This window comes from Danio rerio, chromosome 1 (assembly GCF_049306965.1).
Source record: "Danio rerio strain Tuebingen ecotype United States chromosome 1, GRCz12tu, whole genome shotgun sequence".
Taxonomy (NCBI): domain Eukaryota; kingdom Metazoa; phylum Chordata; class Actinopteri; order Cypriniformes; family Danionidae; genus Danio; species Danio rerio.
This window is the reverse complement of record NC_133176.1, coordinates 22,190,698-22,213,228: the sequence shown is the minus strand read 5'-3', so window position 1 is coordinate 22,213,228 and position 22,531 is coordinate 22,190,698. Positions and strand designations below refer to the sequence as shown.

General features: G+C 35.5%; 2 protein-coding genes across 5 annotated transcripts in view; one reads left to right on the top strand and one right to left on the bottom strand.

The window, feature by feature from the left end:
• ugt8 (UDP glycosyltransferase 8) overlaps positions 1 to 22,531 on the top strand; it is a 168,553-nt gene that overhangs the window by 23,747 nt on the left and 122,275 nt on the right. The gene's annotated exons all lie outside the window — the stretch shown is intronic.
• Positions 1 to 22,531, bottom strand: part of spock3 (SPARC (osteonectin), cwcv and kazal like domains proteoglycan 3) — a 71,164-nt gene that overhangs the window by 5,573 nt on the left and 43,060 nt on the right. For 3 of the 4 annotated variants that reach the window (NM_001327987.1, NM_001327988.1, XM_017355108.3), the window contains 6 exons: positions 21,989 to 22,094; positions 21,638 to 21,737; positions 6,551 to 6,664; positions 5,611 to 5,832; positions 2,683 to 2,745; positions 171 to 308 (listed from right to left, as the gene is read on the bottom strand). In NM_001327987.1, the coding sequence (NP_001314916.1) occupies positions 171 to 308; positions 2,683 to 2,745; positions 5,611 to 5,832; positions 6,551 to 6,664; positions 21,638 to 21,737; positions 21,989 to 22,094 (743 nt within the window). Of the gene's footprint in view, positions 1 to 94; positions 309 to 2,682; positions 2,746 to 5,610; positions 5,833 to 6,550; positions 6,665 to 21,637; positions 21,738 to 21,988; positions 22,095 to 22,531 lie in introns of all 4 variants that reach the window. The other variant, XM_073947027.1, reaches the window with a different exon arrangement.

The window sequence follows — 22,531 nt, the reverse complement described above, 5'->3', positions numbered from 1 at the left end:
GGTTGGGTTATGGACAGGTTTGGTGGTATGGGTAGGTTTAAGGGTGGGTTAATGTGTAAGGGATGGTCAACAGTGTATTTACAATTGTAATTACAAAAGTTAATTACAGATGTAATTACATGTATATTATATGTATATACTCAGAAGATGCATGAAGCTTTCTCTCTTACCACATTCAGCAGGTCCATGAGTATGAGACCCCGCAAGCTCATTTCCATAGCGGTCTACACACCAGCACTGACCACTGCTGCCATGACACTGCTGAGGCCGATAGAAACCATCCTCATCACAGGAGGGGACGTACGGACCTACACAACCAGAACACACACATTAGCATCAGTCCTAATGTCAAGAAACATCACATCACACACAGTATTATTCACAGCCACAGAGAGATGATATATTCAATGTCAGAGAGCGTAACTGTCACCTCTGAGAGTCTCCTGTGCACATTCACTACGTTTCAACTTCACAGCTTCCCGTTACTGAATCACCACAGTTGAGTTTTTTGTCTTTCTCTCTCTTTTTTTTTTTGTCTTTTTATAATTCAGTGCCAGAAGCCATAGAGCCGTCACTGTGCGTTTCACTCAGGGGAGAAACGGCAGTTAAAAATATCCTACTTTTCATGTCCAATTTCCCCTCATCTCATTCCCCTGCTCAAATTAAACACGCGACCTTCAGAGAGAAAGAAGGCAAGAAACTCTGAGTGATTTCTAGTCCTAATAGAATTAATGTCGGCTTCCCTCTGCTGTTTGACTGTTACAGTGTTCAGGTTGTGATGACATTGAGATGATTTTGAACGCTACTGCTTTCTGTTTCAACATGCTGTGGGGAAAAACAGATTTGCTATTTGTGTTGGACAAGTTGAACTGGTGTATTTTGGATTCAGTCAAGTGAAAGAGCTTTCATTTTCTGACTTTTTTCTGTTTCTTAGGTAAGTTTGGGGTTTAAAGTGTGAGTTAGATTTGGTTTTGTTCTATTCTTGTTTTTTAATGGTGTCACTCTTGTTCCTTGGGATTTCCATGCTTTTATGCTTTTTTATCATTATAAAATGTATATACAGTTAAGGGTAGGGATACTCATTTACTACTTGTTAACCGAATATAAATGATTAACATTAATCATTAATCAGATTAATGTTAAATTATTATTTAATAAAAAAAAACAATTGACTATGAATTGTCTTTTTTGTGTCTGACACATTAAATATTGCATATTAATACTGATTTATTCTAACATGCGAACAGCAGCATACAGAACATAATAACAACAGAACGCACTTTCTTCTAGCACCTGCACTGTTTCTAACATTAAAAAACAGAACAAACTAAATAAAAGCAATAAAATAAATAGTCTTTCCATAGATAATTTCATTTAAATTGCTACATGTACTGTATATTACAAAATGAAAACACTGACTGAATCCTTTTAAACCGGCACAGGCTGTTGTTTTCCAATCATGTTTTTTTTTTACTTTGGTCAAATAAAAACAGCAGGCTACCTCAAATCGATCACTCTATGGAAAATATGCATTTAATTAATGCTCCGCTGTAATTCTTATATCACAAACCTCTGTCAACATATTTATTAGAAGCCATTACTTTAAAGATTTTGTCTTAAACAATCAGCATCAGCGCTGGTTTGGCATCAACTTGTCTGTCAAACTGTGACCCCCAATAAGCTTCTTTCATTTTGCTTCTTTGGCAAAATATGTCTGTAGACACATGTGGTTGCACATGTTAGTGTCCTGTGAGTTAACAAATGTGTTGCATATTTATGCAGCCAAACATAAAAAAAAAAGAAATTAATAATACTTTTATCGGTTAAAAAATGCACTTTTTCAGTTAATGGTTAATTGGTTATTATGAGCATCCCTAGTTGAAGGCAAAGTTATTTTCATGAGAAATGTTAGAATATTTCCAAAGATAAGTCATGGTTTTCTTAGAGACTTTTCCCAATATTTTTAAAAACATAATTTTAATAAAATTATTTTTAGGTTTTTGCCACTGACATAACAATATTTTTCTAGTTATTTTACAAGACACTAGTATTCATCTTAAAGTGCAATGTAAAGGCTTTACTAGGTTAATTAAGTTAACTAGGTGAATTGGGTTAACTAGGCAAGACACTGGACAATGGTGGTTTGTTTTTTTTTCCAATCAAAGTATTGAAATAAATATATAAAAATATTATAAGAAATATAAGAAATACATTTCTTAAGGTGGCTAAAATATGTTTAAAACATTTTTACATGTAAAAATGTGTTTATTTCAACAACAAAAAAATGAATTTATTAAAAAAAATATATATATAATAGAAAATTCTGAGAAGAATATCCTTGCTCTGTTAAACATTACTTGTAAAATATATAAATATGTATAAGATTTTTAATTACATGAAAGGGCTAATCATTTTGCCTTCACCTGCTTATATTTATACATACTGTTTATAAATTCTGGCATTTTTGTTTCTACTAATTTGGAATTTCACCTGAAATTGTAAAATAAATTGTAAAAACAAATTGGTGTTTTATCATACACCAATTCTGAATATCTCAAAATGGCCACATGCATAAAGCCTGTATACCAGTATATACGTACCAATTTGTCACTAAACATGATCTTGTATTACAAACATGTACCAGAAAAGTCCATTTGTAAATACACAAGACACTAGACTCACCCAGTAGCTTCTTGCCAGCCTGCTGTTTGTGGATGATGGTGATCTCTGATTGACAGGGAGCCTCTGAAACACATTGATTTCAGATCAGCAGTGAGAAAGAAACCATCGCCATTACTTCTCTGTGAGAGAGATTTGAACTGCAGGCATTATGTTGTTTAGTATATAAAAAAACACAGAACTGCATTATCCCACAATGCAAAGAGGAGAATAAGCGCTAAGATGATTTTGTGTTTATGGCCTAATGAGCATCAAAACCTACACTGGTTGAACTTCCTCCATAAAATAAAATTGCATTTGCAAATACTAACATTTTTTTATCTAAAAATGTCATGTAGTACATGGATACTGTAAATATATGTAATGTAATTATAAATCAATGTACAGGAGGGAAAAGAAGTATTGAGTATACACTTTAACATCATGTTTTTACTGGGAATAATATTTCAAAAGGTGCTGCTGACATGGAATTGAACTGGATTTTGGTAAAAACCCAAACAATACACACATAAAAATAAAACAATAAAATAATTTTTTTTTTTTAAATTAATTAATTGTGTGTAATAACAATGAAATGACACAGGGAGAAAATACTGGACTACTGAAACATATTTATTGCTTAACATAAAATAATTTTTTGGTGATGGCAGCTTAAAGATGCCTCTCTTATGGAGAATTAAGTCACATGAATTGCTCAGGTGTGATTTTCAACAGAGTGTAAAAATCTTGAGGGTTTTGTGGGTTTCGTCTATCAAATCTGATCTTTATTTTGAATTTTCTATTGGATTCAAGTCAGGTGATTTGCTGGGCCATTCTACAGCTTGATTTTCCTTCTCTGAAAGCATTTGTGAGTGTTTTTAATCATTGTCTTGCTGAAATGTTCACTCTGGTTTCATCTTCATCATCAGATGTTGGACTGAAACAGCTGAAATTAATTTATAATGTGGAAGGGCGGAGGGTTGCTGATAAACTATTTTTATCAGCAGAGATTTCAGCTGCTGTCTAGGCTTTTACTGCATTTCTATAACTCCCTTTCTTCATGTTCAATACTTTTTCCCTGCGTCGTTTCATTTTATTACACATAACTTCATTTGTAAACTAATTAGATTTGTTTTCTTCGCATATATGGATTTATTTGGTTGTTGACAACATCTGGGGACAATTTCAAGTAACAGCACATTTAGAAATATGTTTTTTTTAGGAAAAATAGTAAAGTGTTCAATGCTTATTTACCCCACTGTATTTGTAATGTTTGTGACGGTTCGGGACATTTGTAACTGAAAGTGAAATTGTTTTTTTTTTCAGTATTATTTAACTGAGGTTTAAAATGTTGCCCTGTATTTAAATGCATTCAATATAAATAAAATAAACTGATAGTTCACCCAAAAATAAAAAAATGAACTCCACATTTACTAACCCTCCAAACCTGTTTGTATTATTGATTGTTTTTTTTGTTTTTTTTTTGGATTGATTATTTAAAACTGGTAACATTGACATCCATAGTTTGTTCAACAGATGAAAGGAAGTCAAACTGATTTGGAACAAGTGAATGGTGAGTAAATGATGGCAGCATTTACAGTTTTGGGCAAACTATTCTTTTAATGATGTGTTACAGTACTTCACATCACCACAATATTTAAGTCTGCAACAAGGGATTTCTGTGTAAAACACATGCTGGATAAGACGCCCAATTAATAAAGGGACTAAGCTGAAAGGAAAATGAAGGAATGAATACTATATGTTTGGGTTACTTTCAACTTCTCAGTGTGCGGTCAAGTATAAAGCACATTATTTCTGGGGCTGATTTAAACATTCAAATATATGTCCATAAGTGCTCTATTTTTACTAAAGGTCTATTTTTGAAAATATTCAAGGGTCATTTGATTATAATTAGTTTTACACCACCTGTATTGTGCTGTACAAACACACATTATGATGGTGGTGTTGTTGTAGTTTTACAAAAAAAGAAATAAATTGAGAAGAACAAATACCAGTAAAGTCACTAAAGTTAACAAATAAGTTACCAAATTGGACAGATTAATAATAATTATTATTATGCCTATTAATAAATTGTTGTATTTTTATAGAAATTTAAACTGCCCTTCAATATGTACGAAGCTTTGACTGCACATACTCAGGGGAAGAATGTCTGAGTGCATCAATTACATCAGGTTTCCACTTTTTTGTTGTGCTTGAATGTTAAAGCAGCCCTCTTAAAAATTGTCAGTCACTGATATGGCCCCTCGCCAATTTAAGTTTGAGACCCCTGGTCTACAACTAGCAAAAAGTGCAATTCAAAAGGGACAATTTTTGGAAATGGATATGTATTCATCATCTGAAAGCTATGGTGTATGGTTGTAGTGACAGGACAATACTCAGCTGACATACAATTATTTTTAAAATCCACTTTTACCAAAAGTCAGAATGACGTGCTTAGCAGCATTATTTTGAAGCATTTTTAATAGGAAATTTACAAAATCATGATCTTTATCTTTATTTAATATTCTAATGAATTTAGCCATAAAAAATATATAAAACATATGTAATTTTGACCCAGACAGGTTTTTTTGTGGCCTAGGGTCCCATTTGTATTTCACAAACATAACTTGTATTTTGCTATTTCCCCTTTCTGCCGACATACCCAGGAGTACTTTATTTTTAATTATGGCATTTATTGATTGTTATTCATTCTTTATAATATCATCGGCTGGTGAACAATTTAATAATGACCGCTCAACTATATTTAAGCCCTGTTTGTTCCCTCACATCTACTTTGTGTCAAGGTCCTGATCTTCCTGTCAGGATTTATTATGGCTTACGTAACTTGATCTGTAACTTTAAAGTGTTTAGTCCTCTTAGGCGGTGTACTTGTGAAGATTTCTGAGAATGCACATTCTGGCTCAAACGTATTCTTGAAAAGTAAGTGTTTACCTTGATATCTCTGAAAGCAAGAGCACCACTCCTGGCTGGAGACGAGCCTGTCTCTGTTTGGGTCACATGACCTGAGGAAGGCTTTAGTGCACACATCACTCTTCTCTGAGTTCAGGCTGGACAACTCAGATTGGTCGAGATGAAGGTCAAAGTTTGTGTCTAGTCTGGAAAACATCCAGCCCAAAGAGTCCTTGCAGAGCGGCACTTTACTCATGTCCACCTCTGCACAGAAATGCAGACATAGTTCAGAAAGGATTTACTTTACATTGATTTCATTGGTTTTATTGTTAAGTTAGCAGCAGTGATGGAAATAACGGATTATAAATAAACAGCTTGATTAAAAGAGGTATTTTTTTTAAAGTAAGATATGGATACTGTTTCTTCTGTTAGAGTACTAGTACTGTTATACAATTACATAATAATAACAACAACAACAATATTTTGTTCACAAAATATTATAAAAATTACTGTAAAAATTATTATTATTATTATTATTATTATTATTAACTAGCTTAAGCATAAATGATTTTTAGATTTATTTCTTGGCCAGTTGTGGACTATGCAATAAATATTAAATGTTATAGTAATAAACCATCTATTACATTTTATTATTCCACTATAGTTATGATAAAATTTACTATAATACAATACATTTAATAGATGGACCTTTAAAGCTGTCCAACTGCAACATTACTTAATATAGAATAGTGTACAATGTTCTATAATAATAATTTATTCTAGAATTCATTCCATTTCATTTATTTAACATATTTAATTTGAAAAAAAAAAAAAGGTTTAGTTAGTTTTCCTGGTAATTAGTTGAATAGTGACTCCACTAACTCAATTACTTTTTAAGAGAAGTAAATAAAACCAAATACATGTCAATAGCTTGCAGTACTATGAGCAGTTTAGATACAGTATGTGTTGTGTGTGAGCTCACTCTTCTCTGGCTTCTGGAACTTGTATTTCTTGTTAGTATTGCCGCTCTCATGAAGAACTGTGATCCATTCTCGTAATCTGCTCACCACTTCAGTCATTTCTGCATTACCGCACTCTAAATAGGGGAGGAAAACACACTTAGTACATCCATACATAAATCAAACAACCTTAATCCAGTGTAACCACAAGGTTGCAGAAGTAAAAATCTCATTCATTTTCTTCAGTCAAATCTTTTTTAGAGATGATGTTTAGATTTTCTGATGTTAAGTGGTGATGTACATTTCTCTAGCAGTCTCAAATCAGTGATTTCATTTTTTTAAGGCTCTTTACTTTCTGAATTTCACACGAAAGGCTACAATAACCACAATTCTACAGAATCTTGCAAAATTATTACTGTTATTATAGGCTCCATGAAATTATTATTATTTTTTTAGTTAATAGTTCTATTAGCTGGTGCACCAAGTTTAGAAAATATAAAACTGATAAACATCTTAAGCTCATCACCCCATAAATCAGTTTCTCATCAAATCTTGACCAATCAAATGCTCTCTAGGATCTAACATGTCCTGCCCCTCCAAGACATTTCTCATTTGCTTATCATTTGATGCACTTGAGCTCAACCATTCTCATTGGCAGAGCTGTGATAAAAAAACAACGCTATTGGCTGTTTTTGTAAAAGGGGAGGTACTACTCTGTCCCACCTTCTCTTAATTTTTTCAGTAGAGATTATGTCCAACGTAGAATAAAATGCATATTTCACTTCACGGGAACTTTAATGAAAACAGTGCTTATGCCAAATTATGCTTTTTAAGTGTGGTTATTTAATGCTTCGTTCTTTTAATAGCTGCAATAATTGAAACTTTGAGTTAGCCCATCTTGTTGACAACCACTGTATTTGATGAATGAGTCAAAGACGAGCCATTCCATTTTGGTGTCCGCATCAAATATGAACTAACAAAAATTATTTTATTTTCTGAGAAAGTAAAATATTTTTAAATAATGAGAAATAAAACTTCAAAAAACAGGTGAAATCAAATTCTATTATTGTACAGCGGAACAGAATTTAGATTTGAAATTAACAGATAATTTTATTAATTTCACTGTTACAAAAAACATTTTGCTACCAAAAAGCTAAAATCTACATTCTTGTTTGTTCATAAACTATTGCTACATTCTTTATATACTTTGAATTTACATTGTTATATGTAAATCATGTTAAAAAAAATATTTAAAATCATATTTTTTTGCTCCAACTAATTTAAAATAGCAGAACTTTTTATATATATTTGATGGTTTAAAAAAAGCCTCTTTATGTAAACTTTGATCTATATTTTAATATTGTGCAGCAAACTATAAATATATTATTCTCAGCCTTTCTGCAGGTTTCACCTGCAGTTCAATTTAAGACTTTTTATTACATTACTAAGACTATTATGAACTAAATTTTACACTCATAAAGAGCTAAACTGTTTGGAATTTTTCAAATGGCCCAGATGGAAAAGATTTTTATTTGCTCTATCAAAAAAATTATATAATTTAATACATTTAATAATACAATAATAAATTAATAATGAAAACAACAAAGTTTTCCAAAATAAACTTTCTTTAAAATAATAAAAAATCTGAACAAATGTTTTAAAAGCTTTAAAAACTAAAATAAATTAAATTTATCCACAACAATCTGTCCAGGTCAGAGTCCTCAGCAGTAAATAAATAGAGCATACATTTAAACAAATGTTAATGTAAGGAAAATAATTAAACCATAAGGATGAATAGAGTTAAAAAATAACTTTAAAAAAAAAAAGTTGAAAGTTTTATTGAGATGAATTTGTTTAGTTGTTTAGCCACTGTTGTTTAGCCACTGTTTCCTTGGTTACTATAAGAGCTTGTGTAGCGAACGCAGACGCGGTTTCGCGTCGTCCGCCTCAGTTTCGGCCCTTGTTTTGACTCGGGAGGCGTGTCCAAACGCCAGGTAACCACTATATAGTGAGCACGGTAGCATTAGTCGGCAGGAGAAGCACTTTAGCAGCATCTAGAACAGCAGCCTGTAAGTACATTTAAGATTTGTTTCAGTTGTTGTGTATGGTTTGAGGACTTGTTTCCAGCTGTTTGTGTAAAGTTGTAGGACATTTAAACTTGCTTTCAGTTGTGTATAATACTAGAAGTTGTTTAGCCACTGTTTCCTTGGTTACTATAAGAGCTTGTGTAGCGAACGCAGACGCGGTTTCGCGTCGTCCGCCTCAGTTTCGGCCCTTGTTTTGACTCTCGAGGCGTGTCCAGCTGAATTCAATCAGCTAGTGCTTTGGGGTTATATAAACAACTAGTTCACCGCGGCAGTGGTCGCGGCAGCCTCGTGTGAAGACCGCCTCGTGTGAAGACCGACGAGTGTAAAGACCATCGACTCTACCTGCGCGACTCCACCGAGCAAAGACACCGACAAAGCACTTGAGTACTTTACTGTATTGTTTTTACTTTACACTTATTTTTTGTTGTCAGTGCACTTTTATTATGTGTTTTCTAATTCCTGTTGTTACTAACACTCGCAAAACACGGGAGGTACGCTGCAGGCGTAATCCTCACAACCTTCGTTCAATACATGTATCTACTATTTCACAACTCTCTCTCTCCGTGGGCCTCTGGAACTGTCAATCAGCTGTTAACAAGGCTGATTTTATTACCTCCATAGCTACATATTCTGACTATAATCTCATGGCTCTAACTGAGACCTGGTTGAGGCCGGAGGACACTGCTACACATGCTACTCTTTCTGCTAATTTCTCTTTTTCCCACACTCCTCGTCAGACAGGGAGAGGGGGTGGGACTGGACTACTAATTTCCAAAGAATGGAAATTTACTCTGATACCGTCCCTGCCAACAATCAGCTCCTTTGAATTCCATGCAGTCACCATTATCCACCCCTTCTACATAAATGTGGTTGTCATCTACCGCCCACCAGGTAAATTAGGTCACTTCCTAGATGAACTGGATGTTCTTCTCTCATCTTTTTCTAATTTTGCCACTCCCTTATTGGTGCTAGGTGACTTCAACATTTACGTTGACAAACCGCAAGATGCAGACTTTCAGACTTTGCTTGCCTCTTTTGACCTAAAAAGAGCACCTACTTCTGCTACCTACAAATCAGGTAATCAGCTAGACCTTATTTACACACGACACTGCTTCACTGATCAAACAATAGTAACTCCACTACAAATATCTGATCATTTCCTTCTGTCTCTCAACATCCACATTACTCCTGAGCCGCCACACACTCCAACACTGGTTACCTTTCGCAGAAACCTACGATCTCTCTCACCCAATAGACTATCCACCATTGTTTCAGACTCTCTTCCTCCATCTCGCAAACTCACTGCACTTGATTCGAACAGTGCCACTAATACACTCTGCTCCACACTAGCATCATGTCTAGACCGATTATGTCCTCTTACATCCAGGCCAGCCCGTGCCAGTCCTCCTGCACCCTGGCTCTCGGATGCTCTCCGTGAGCATAGCTCAAAACTTCGGGCTGCAGAGAGAATTTGGCGGAAAACTAAAAATCCTGCACATCTCTTAACATACCAAACTCTTCTGTCCTCTTTCTCAGCTGAGGTTACTTCTGCAAAGCAGACGTATTACCGTCTGAAAATCAACAATGCCACTAATCCTCGCCTACTTTTTAAAACATTTTCCTCCCTCCTCTATCCTCCTCCTCCACCCGCATCCTCCACACTTACTACTGATGACTTTGCTACATTCTTCTGCACCAAAACTGCAAAAATCAGTGCTCAATTTACTGCACCTACAACAAACACGCAAGATACAACACCAACACCACACACACTCACCTCTTTTTCTCAGCTCTCTGAGTCTGAGGTGTCCAAACTTGTGCTATCTAGCCATGCAACCACCTGTCCACTCGATCCCATTCCCTCTCATCGCTTGCAAGCCATCTCTCCTGCAGTCATACCAACACTGACTCACATAATTAACACATCTCTTGACTCTGGTTTATTCCCCACTACATTTAAGCAGGCTAGGGTAACCCCACTGCTAAAGAAACCCAACCTGGACCATACGCTACTTGAAAACTACAGACCAGTATCCCTGCTTCCATTCATGGCCAAGATTCTGGAGAAAGTAGTGTTCAATCAAGTCCTGGACTTTCTTACTCAAAACAATCTCATGGACAACAAGCAATCCGGCTTTAAGAAAGGCCACTTAACTGAGACTGCCCTGCTCTCGGTCGTGGAGGATCTCAGACTGGCTAAAGCAGACTCTAAATCATCAGTCCTCATTTTGCTGGACTTGTCAGCTGCTTTTGACACTGTCAACCACCAGATCCTGCTATCTACGCTTGAGTCACTGGGCGTTGCGGGCACTGTTATACAATGGTTCAGATCTTACCTCTCTGACAGGTCATTCAGGGTGTCTTGGAGGGGAGAGGTGTCCAACCTACAGCATCTAAACACTGGGGTACCTCAAGGCTCTGTTCTTGGGCCACTTCTCTTCTCCATCTACACATCATCTCTAGGACCAGTCATCCAGAGACATGGATTCTCCTACCACTGCTATGCTGATGACACCCAGCTATACCTCTCTTTTCATCCTGATGATCCCTCGGTTCCAGCTCGTATCTCAGCCTGCCTGTTGGATATTTCACACTGGATGAAAGATCATCATCTTCAGCTGAACCTCGCAAAAACGGAAATGCTTGTAGTTTCTGCCAACCCGACTCTACACCATAACTTTTCAATCCAGATGGATGGGGCAACCATTACTGCATCCAAAATGGTGAAAAGCCTTGGAGTAACGATTGATGACCAACTAAACTTCTCTGACCACATTTCTAGAACTGCTCGATCGTGCAGATTTGCACTCTATAACATCAGAAAGATCCGACCCTTCTTATCTGAACATGCAGCTCAACTCCTTGTTCAAGCTCTTGTTCTCTCCAAACTGGATTACTGCAACTCTCTACTAGCTGGGCTTCCAGCTAACTCTATCAAGCCTCTTCAACTGCTCCAGAATGCAGCAGCACGAGTTGTCTTCAATGAACCTAAACGAGCACATGTCACTCCGCTGCTAGTCCGTTTGCACTGGCTGCCAGTTGCTGCTCGCATCAAATTCAAAACTCTGATGTTTGCCTACAAAGTGACTTCTGGCCTAGCACCTTCTTATCTGCACTCACTTCTGCAGATCTATGTGCCCTCCAGAAACTTGCGTTCTGTGAATGAACGTCGCCTCGTGGTTCCATCCCAAAGAGGGAAAAAATCACTTTCGCGAACGCTCACGCTCAATCTGCCCAGTTGGTGGAATGAACTCCCTAACTGCATCAGAACAGCAGAGTCACTCGCTATTTTCAAGAAACGACTAAAAACTCAACTATTTAGTCTCCACTTCACTTCCTAATCTGCAATTGCCTCTTTGAATATCACACTAATTGTACAAAAAAAAAAAAAAAAAAAAAAAAAAACTACTAACACTTCCCTTCTTAGACTTTACAGACCTGAAACTTGCCTTTAGTACTTATTCATTGTTGCTCTTAGTTGTGTAAATTGCTTCCTTGTCCTCATTTGTAAGTCGCTTTGGATAAAAGCGTCTGCTAAATGACTAAATGTAAATGTAAATGTAAATGAATTGTTGGCGATTGTAAGGGTTTTGGGCAGATTAGGTTGCAATACATAAACAAAGGAAAATTAAGACCCGATTAAAAAAGATTTATGACTTACAATATTTCAGGACTTTTAAGTCTTTTGAAGGCCTAAAATTTAGATTTTGCGATTTAAGACTTTGTAAGACCGTTTTCTATTAAGACCGTTAAATATATTTCTCTATATTTGTCTATACGCTGATAGATTAACAAAGCAACAGGTTTTTAAAACATAATAAAGGTAATACACATGTAGTTGTACTTTATCAGCTGATATCAAATTAATTTCTTTTTTAAAGGTTACTGAATCAGCACAGCTTAATAGCTTAAATGACTGATTGCCAAAATGTAAAACGAGGGATTTCCTTTCATCATGTGTAGAATGTAATTACACAGACACAGCCCTTTTTATCTTTTCTAATGCTTGTTTTGTTTTCGAATCAAAGGAAATGTCATTCATCTGCCAGCTGATTTGATTTACTGTAAGTCTTTACAGAATGCTGATATGGGCAAAATACCTGAAATGAAAACTATTTAAATGATGGAAAGAAATACCAGGACTGCTGAAAAAGTACGCATACACTGTTGAACTGGGTTGCCTTATGTATTCATGAAAATCTAGCTTCAGTGATCACAGCTAAAATAGATTAGCATTTTAACAAGGAACAGAAAAACTGATTATTAAAAAAAAAAAAAACACTCCACTATAAAAAAAAGAGTAATTTTACAAGTCCCATATATGTGATACAGTTGAATTATGTGATACAGTGGTGATACAGTTGAAATTTACTATTTCTGAATCCATTCAGTCGATCTCTGGGTTCTGGTGAGAGCTTAGCTTAGTTTCTCATAAATCGTTGAAACGTATTAGACATTAGCATCTTGCTCAAAGTTCCAATTCTTTTTCTATTTAAAGCTTAACTATTCTGTAGTTTCATTGTATACTAGGCTGATGGTAAATGACAAGTTCAGAGTTACAATGAAGAAACTTAGCTGCTAGTTTATGGACGGAAAAATCCTTTTTGCGCCGCAGCGCATGGTCTAACATGGTTGAGCTTATTCTCTTAATGAGTTATAGGTGTGTTTTGAGAATAAACCAATCAACTCTGTAAGTGGAAAAACTGAGCACTTCACTAGCAAGAACACATTTAAATAGAGCATCTGCAGCGTGAGAATGCGAGAATTACTTTCACTTTCACTCTCGTGGTTAAGGAAACATGTTGTACACACAGACATCCATTAGCCTACATAATTAATTTCGTCTATTAAGCACAATGATTTGTTTCAAAACTATTTCTAAATTCAGTTCTAATTTTCAGCAAATGAATAAATGAACAATAATAATGAAGTGTGGTCAAAAAACTGAGTTATATCTAAATACACAAGCTGTGCCCCATATGGTCCAAAACCTGACAGGTGGGCAAATCTAAGCTTGTTTTTTAATAAAGCAAATATAAATATGCATATAATAAATAATACTTCTACTAAAAATATCAATAACCAAAAGCAAATTGTCATGGATAAACTGAAAAAGCCCCTCGAGATGAAGAAGGCATGAAAGCATTGGTTTTTATATTTATGTAGAAAATAATAATATTTGTAATATTTGAATCCTTTAATTATTTGTAATTTGTAAAGATATTTGAGTATTGCTGTAAGTCCTGTGTGTATTAAGCAATGTGTAAGGGAGGTGCACAACTAACCCACTCTGCGCTGGACTTTAGACCTGCTCTCAGCTGGTCTATTGCACAGTCTATTTAAGTCCCTCAAAATAGCAATGCACCAGCAATGTGCCTTAACACACCTCCTTTTTAAACCAGAACGCTTATGGGCACACATACTGTATGAGCACAAATGCATTTGCTATTTAAACAGCGTGGTGCAAAACGTCCAAATACACTTTTGTCCAGCTGAAACTTGCAAATAACATTTGCGTCGTGCAGTATTGCGCCGGGTGTATGATCGGGCCCAAGGGCATTTGTCAAATAAGTGAAGTATTCTTCTTAGGGGCATCAGTGGGGCAGTGGGTAGCATGATCGCCTCAAAGCAAGAAGGTCGCTGGTTCGAGCCTCGGCTGTGTCAGTTGGCATTTCTGTGTGGAGTTTGCATGTTCTCCCCCTGTTCACGTGGGTTTCCTCCAGGTGTTCCGGTTTCCCCCACAAGTCCAAGGACATGTGGTATAGGTAAATTGGATAAGCTAAATTGTAAATGAGTGTGTATGGTTGTTTCCCAGTGATGGGTTGCAGCTGGAAAGGCATTCGCTGTGTAGAACATGTGCTAGATAAGTTGGCGGTTCATTTTGCAGTGGCGACCCTAGATTGATAAAGGTACGAAGCCGAAAAGAAAATGAATGAATGAACGTATTCCTTTAAGGTGAATAAGATGAACCGGAGAGTGATTACAGTATATTCACCTAGCAGCTCTCTATGTTGTGCCCTTGAGGAGGACACTTAAGTCCAGTTAACCTTCAGAGTGAACAGAGCAATCCTTGCAATTATTATTGTTCTGTAACAGAACATCCGTCTTAGAGATGCTTCAGGCTATAAACCTGCAGTTTTATTTAAAAAATCTTCTGGATAGCTTCAGCAATATGCCTGCTGGTGAGATTTGCTCTTGTCCAATATTTAAATCATTTCCAATTCACATGATTGTATTTTCTGCGCCCAATGTGTTTTGTTCTGATGCGTTGATTAGATGTAATAGTCTGCGTATATTGTTTGGGGATGGTTTGGGGCATTTGACAAATCGAGTTTTGTTGTAAGTAATTAATGAGCGTAACTGATTGAATTCTTGTTGCTAATGCATCAGACATCTGTGCTGACTGGTGATAAGATGCAGTGCTGGAGGGAAGGGCTTGTGCTTGACATTCAGATGCAGATGTGAGGAGTTTTGTTCGTGTTCGATTTTGTTCTTTTTCCTTTTTTACAGTATGTGCAATGATGGAATGTTTCTTGGGTTGGGTTTCCTGAGACATTCTGTGTCTGATTATTTCAGCATCAGTATAAAGTACATAGAATTACTTAAGGTGTTGCTTTTTAGGTTCTTTAACAATTGAACTACCAGGATGCTAAAACTACTAGAATGGTAGAATGACAACACTGAAATGATTTTTTTTTTGTCGTGTCATTCAGCTTGTTTACATGGACACCACAAATCTGATTTTAATGCGATTAGGACAATACTTTGATTAAGAGTCTCATGTAAACAGCGATTTTTGATTAATTTAATCAGACTAAAGTCATAATCGAGCTAAACAGAAATATGATTAAGACGTGGAGTATGCCGATTTTAGTGGCAATATTGAAGCGCAGTACAGACATGTAAACACCGCAATCAAACTATTACCGTTGTGTAGGATTTTCGCGACATTTTGCGACAGGATAGTTTATACACGCACAGCTGTTTGACACTATTCTCTGCACCTACCGAGTCAGTGAAGGACCACAGACACCTGTATTCTGAAATGCGAAGGTTTTTTTCCCCATTCAGCATGTGATATCGAATTCCATTAAAACAACACTCTTTAAATATTTTAATGTATGCACAGCTCAATTTGGATCTGAATTTTCCAAATACGCAGATGATTGGAACTCCACAAAGCTTCTGGAGTACTCTCTATTGGAAATGAATGACTTCCGGTTTGTTGCTTGTCGTTGTCGTGTGCAGTGAAAAGGAGGCTTTAGAAAAAGTACCACCATCTTGCCGTTGTCATGTCAACTTGGTACGCTGAATCTTGTGGTCTCTCTTTCCTTTGAGTTCTTTTGATTGTTCCACTGCTGTGTAACTGATATTAAAGATTCCCCAAGAAATCAAAACAAACCATATGATTTTGTTAGCTCACATTGTAAGTTTTGTGGTGAATAAATCATGTTCAGTATCTTTAAGAAAAAAAAAATGATTTGACCTTCTAATCTTTTATTGAAATCTGAAAATGTACTTCCTGTTTGTTTACAGTTAAATTATCAGATTACGTGATTTTGAAATAATGGGCGTGGCCAACATATTCAACCACATCCCTACAGCTGTTTTGACAATGAACAGAAATGGCGAGCAGGAGGAGTCTGTTAGGTTGTAATAACTCTTCTAAAAACCCTTTCCCGATCTTTCTGAATGAAATGCCTACTTTACTAAATTTAATCAGTCTGTGGTAGAAAAAAAGCCACGTCCACTGTTTGCTCATTTAAAATTCCGTTTCTCTAGGAACTGCATCACAATACGGAAAAAAATATTGATCACAGCTTCAGATTCAATGGGACTTTAATGAGCGTCACTCATGTGCGAGGTGCTGCGGAAGACATGAATGGTCTGTCAAATGTATTTACATAGAGTTGTTTTGTCTACACAAGATCGAACAGTTGTTGTCCGCTGCTTCTGCTGTTATGAATGGACTTCCAGTCAGTGCTAGTACTTTCATTAAAGAGATTTCAACTTATTGATTTTATGTGCAATTGTGGTTCTTCTGTTTTTAGGAGAGGGTTGGGCTCAACCTCTGAAAGTTTAATATGCAATATCTAACCATTTTGAGGGATGTAAACAAAAACCAATGTATTTCCTGTTTTACATTTTTCATTTCTATAGCTTTTGAGAATTCAAAAAGAGCCACTTATTAATAAATAATGTTATGATAGCTGTTTTAACATCAGGTTATGATTGAACTGCCTTTTGTTACAGTTATGAAATAGTTTGATAACACAGGAAATGTTCATGGGCCAATGACATGACCACATTGACATTTTCATTACACTGTTTATTTTGTACTTTATTACAAAAAGCTTTTCAGTTCTGTAGCTGATTGTGACAAAACATTTATGCCTGTTCAAAATAAATATAAAAAGCAATCACTTGGAAGTTGTTGCTTATTCCTGGTGTACCACACTTGTATAAACCTGGAACCCCAAAACAGAGGTACAAGCCAAACCGTGACTTCAGTATACCATTTCATCCTTACTTTTTTGTAATATAATTGTGTACGATTTAATAGACTGCCCTCGAAGATGCAGCACGTCATGATTTTGCCGAGTACTATGCGATCCTGGATTAACATCTATGTTAGTTCTGGAACATAATTTTTGGTAAAAAATTTAATCCATACCTATTCCCTACCCCTCAACCCAACCATAACTCTAAATTTTTCTCAAAAACAGAGGGGAATAATAGTTGAATAACAATCATGTAGAAGTGCATAAACCTAAACTTAACATAAATGGTAAATGTATCCCTTAATTCTGATTGACTGATTGCAATGTTGTTCCAGGATCAACATAGATGCTAATCTTGGAATGTTCACCAACTTAGTGAAATCAGGTTAGCGGGAGATGTCATTTAGGCCTGCAGGCGAGAGAGCAAATGTTTTTCATTGCAGTTAAAATGTAGTTTTTTTGATAGTTTAAAAGACTTGTCTGAGGAAAAGTGAAGTTTTTTTGTTAGCAGAAAATTGCTATGGAGTTCAGGCATGGATATTCTAAGGCACAGGAAAAAGCAGCAAACTTGCGGTCAATTTGACCGATATGTTATTAAGTTTCCATTCTATTGAGCTATATATATTTGACACATTTTCTTTTGTGGTTTTTGGAGTGTAAGCATAAGTGCAGAGTCTCCAGATGAGTCATTTTGCACTATATGAAAATTTAAATTGGACTTCTCAAATCTTCAAATAAAGGCATAACCGTAAGTTATAATACAAAGATTAGACCAAGTCATTATTTAGGAAGTCTAAAGTCTTTCAATTTAGGTCAATATAGGCCATTTCTTACAGTGACTTTAACTACAGATTAGCGGTGGCCTCCTGCAAGTCAGTGATATAATACAAGAGGCAAATGGCCAATTTTAAAACTATAAAATAAATCCTTTTCAGCCGCTAACAGTTCATTGTGTTAACCATAGGCTGTTTACAGTTTCCTAGCAACATAGTGCATTAGAGTATGATTCCTGTTGTGAAGGTCAGCCTACAGAGGAGCATCTAAATGGCATTCTTAAAACACCATCTGATATATGAATGTCAATTACATCAAACAAAGGACTGCAATAAAAAGATGATAATAATTAAGACAGATAATGGCTTCAATGACCAGTTTTTCAGTGAAGTAATGGAGAGAATTAAATCAGATTGAAAGCAGAACTATATGAATGACAGGCTTTGATTAACAAAGCGAAAACACACCAGCTGCTGTATAAAATCCCACAGGCAGTAGGACTTTATACAGTGAAGAAACAAGATACAGACTAACCATAATGTTTATGTATGTATTCCTGTAGGCTTGTGGATTGTATGTGGTTGTCTCTGTATATATGATGAATGTAAAAATAAAATGGATGAGCTTTATTACCTTTTAAATTATGTTGTTTGAAAAGTCAGTTAATTACTGAAATATTTACAGACAATAGAAATGTAACAAGGCTTACTCACTTATTTTAAATAAAGTCAACTAATCAATTTTTATAGTGTGGAGAGCCACGTATTTTTGGTCAAAAGGGCACATAGGTTCCCTACCACTGGGCTAAGTGCATGGTCTAAAGCACACGGCGCAGGTGCATTTAGGATGTATCCGAATCCACTTCTGCTATTTTAAAGATGGGAAAAACGATTGACGTAGTCTAAAAGGATTGTCCTTATTGTCTTAATGAGTTATGGGTGTGTTTTTGACGTAATATGCATTAATCCAATTAGAGTCGCTAATTTACACAGTGAACTTGTAAGGGAAAAACCTGAACTCTTCACAAGCAACCAAAAGGATCAACTCATGCATGAGGTTAAAATACGTGAGCAGACCATCTACTGAACAAGGTTGATTCCACAAAACCTTCTGAGGTCAAGAAAGCATAGGAAGAGTTAGCGCTTTTATGTAGTGTAGACAATAATAATCCTTTACATTTTTATTCTTAAATTTTTTGTTTAAAGATGTTTGTGTGCTGCTTATCCTATGCATAATTTAACGTTGGATCAGATATTGGATAAAAAAAAACAGCCATTGGGTGAGGTGTCATTTAAATTTAAATGAATAAATTAACCCAATGTTGGGTTATGACAACCCAACATTTTTTAGTATTAATATAATAACAACAACAACAATAATACCAATTATTATTATTGTTGTTGTTGTTATTACTAATACAATACATTATTATTATTATTATTAAATCATAAAATTATTAATATGTAATACTTATTTCATTATTATAATTATTTTTATTATAGTTGTTGTTAAAATTATGACCATACATTCGATTTTTGTGTTAAAAAGAAAAGCAGTTTCTTGAAACATAATTATGTAATACGAGAAATGTTTCACTGTCATTTTTAATAATGTGTCTTTGCTGCATGAAAACATTGATTCTTACTCATCAAACATCTGAGCAGTAGCGAACAAAACAAGAGCTTTGGTCTCGCTGATATTTGGCAACTAGAAAAAAAACACCAACATTCACTCTCACTTCTTCAAAAATCTATTGCGTCTTCAATTGCATGATCGTAAGTTTAGTTTGCTTTGCTTTGAGCTGTAAGTTTTCATTGACAGCCTTTTGATTGTGAAAGTTTGACTTTCCTCCATAGCCTAAAGCAGAGCAGCTGAAGACAGGACTTATGTTCATTGGGATAATGATGAAAACAAACATTACCGCGCTGTCTTTCTCTCATACATACACACACACATACACAGATACAAACAATCTGGAACAGCAAACATTTAATAAGTTCCTCCGGGATTCAGCAGTTTGAGATTCTGAACTATATAAGACTAGTTTGGTGAATTGAAATCTCTGTGCTGCTCGCATTGCAGCTGAAAACATGTCAAATGCCCACCTTCCCACAAACACAAAGATGACTGATTGCTTTTAGATATAGAACCGTTTGTTGGTTCATCTAGCAATAACTTTTATCATTACCATGTGTTAGGTCTGAAAAGGGAACGCCAACATATGTATTGTGCCACCAATCAAAACGCACCTTACTGAACAAACTTGAGAAACTACACCATTTAATTATTATTATTTTATATAAAATAAAATAAATAGTTTAAGCAATATTAATAGACGTTTGTCAAAAATTAAATAAGCTGAGTAAGGTTATATATCAGTAATATTGAGTACGATGAGCTAATGTTACTTAAAGATTTTAAGGCAATGGGTTTACTCATTTATTTTAAGTAAAGTCAACTAATCTGTTTTTACAATGTGGAGAGCCACAGTGTGGAGAGCTTATGTTCATGTATTCATGAACGGCTGGAATCAATGCATTCAGTAGCAAGTCTTACTGAACGAATCATTGATTCAGATGAATCAGTTAAATACAGTAAATGACTCGTGTACAGTGTTTGGCAGTAGCGTTGCTACAAGTAGTGACGCTAATAGCTTAACTACAATTCTCAGTAGTGTGGCGGTAGCGTCGCTACTTTCTAAATCAAATAGCTTTTTAGTAGCGAAGCTATTTTATTAGTCAAGTAGCTGCCATTTTCAGAATACCATTTTGTCAATCACATCTGTGATCAGAATGTTATGTTTGAATAGAATCATATGAGATTTGCCGCTAATGAATTGAATTGTGTTTTGAATATATGAATTGGAGTTGTGGATTTATGAATTGTGTTTTGAATTTACCAATTGTGCTGTGCATTTATGGATTTTATGAATGCAAATGTATTATTATTATGACTGATCTGGCTCCATTAATAATTCGATTAATCTCATTGCGTCACCACGCTATCTACATTTCCTCTGAAATTTCATTTTTAATTTGTCGACTTTAACTGCAGTTTGGCACTTTCACTTTCATTCAGGAACATTTCATGCATGCCCCCCATGACAAAATGAGGCAAAAATCCTACATGACGGTAATAGTTTGACTGCGGTGTTGACATGTCTGTACTGCACTTCAATAATGAGACTGGAATCGACATACTCCACATGTTTTAATCAGATTTCTGCTTAGTTGGATTGACTTTTGTCAGATTAAGGTAATCAAAAATTGCAGTTTACATGGTAGACTCTTAATTAGAGTATTGTCTTCATATTAAAATCAGATTATTGGTGTCAATCCACACTGAAGTAATGTTCACAATAATATGCTTTCATTTAAAACCTTTTTCCTCCATTTAGGCCTTCTGTCTGAGTGTGCAAAATTAACCAGAAAAAATATAATCTGTGATTTTTCTAATGTCTCATTTGTGACTATTTATATCCGGACCACCAACTAACTGTGCTTTCTTTCTTTCTTCCTTTCCTTCTCCCTTTAAGTTTGCAGAATTAAGCAGCATAACAGCTAAAAAGGAAACCATTACCACCCCGAAGCCTCACACTTTCTTGTTTACAATGTTCATACTCTATTTTAATATGCTTCTATTTTGAAAACTGGATTGTACCATATACATTAAGCAGTGTACATAGTCCTTTTCAAACAAAGCCTTTTTGGGCTGAACTAAATGAAGTCCATCAAAAAAGTGTGTGTACCTCTCTTCTCTGCTGGATTTCCTGGAGCACAGGGACACTGTCCTGGACACTTCACAGAAATCTGCTTTCCAGAGATACAAGCTTGATATTCCAGTTTACACTACAACACACACACACACACACACACACACACACACACACACACACACACACACACACACACACACATACATACACACAGAGATAGAAAGCTGAGATTAGATAAGTAAAGTACATTGTCGATCGCGGATTAATCTCTTGGTTGAATACCTCTGTGACATGGCTTTATGAAAAGCAATTTAGACACATATAGAGGCACACACACAGTGGCAATTCTCACAAAACAGGTGTGTGTGTGTGTGTGTGTGTTACCTTGGTGGAATAAGTGTGTCCATCTGTTCCACAAATAGGTGAAGGGTGCACAACTGGGCATCTTTTGCATTTCAGCAGTGGTGAGTTCAAGTTCATGTCCTTAAAACTGCACACAGAATGTTTTTTTTTCAGAATTTTGCAGCACTGGTTTTGTTGTAATAGCCAGATTTACCTTTGGTTATACAGTACAAATACAGAGACAATCATTTCCATTAAAAAAATTTTATTTGATTATGAACAGCAAAGAACGAACAATACACAACACTATTTAACACCAGAACTAAATTCTATAACTACTAGAATGGCCATAGCAGTCATTCTAAAATTTTAACCATTCATATACAGTAAGAATGTACTGAATATCATTTTTGTCACCTTATATTTTAAGTGGAAGCTTCTATTTTGATTTTAGAATTAGGCTATGAATGTCTGTCATCATATTTTATTAAGTCATTACCAAGCGGCAACCTCCTGCCTTCCCTTGTGAAGCCAATACGGAAGTAACTGAAACTGCAAGTCAAGGACTCGCCTTTGGGGGCTGGC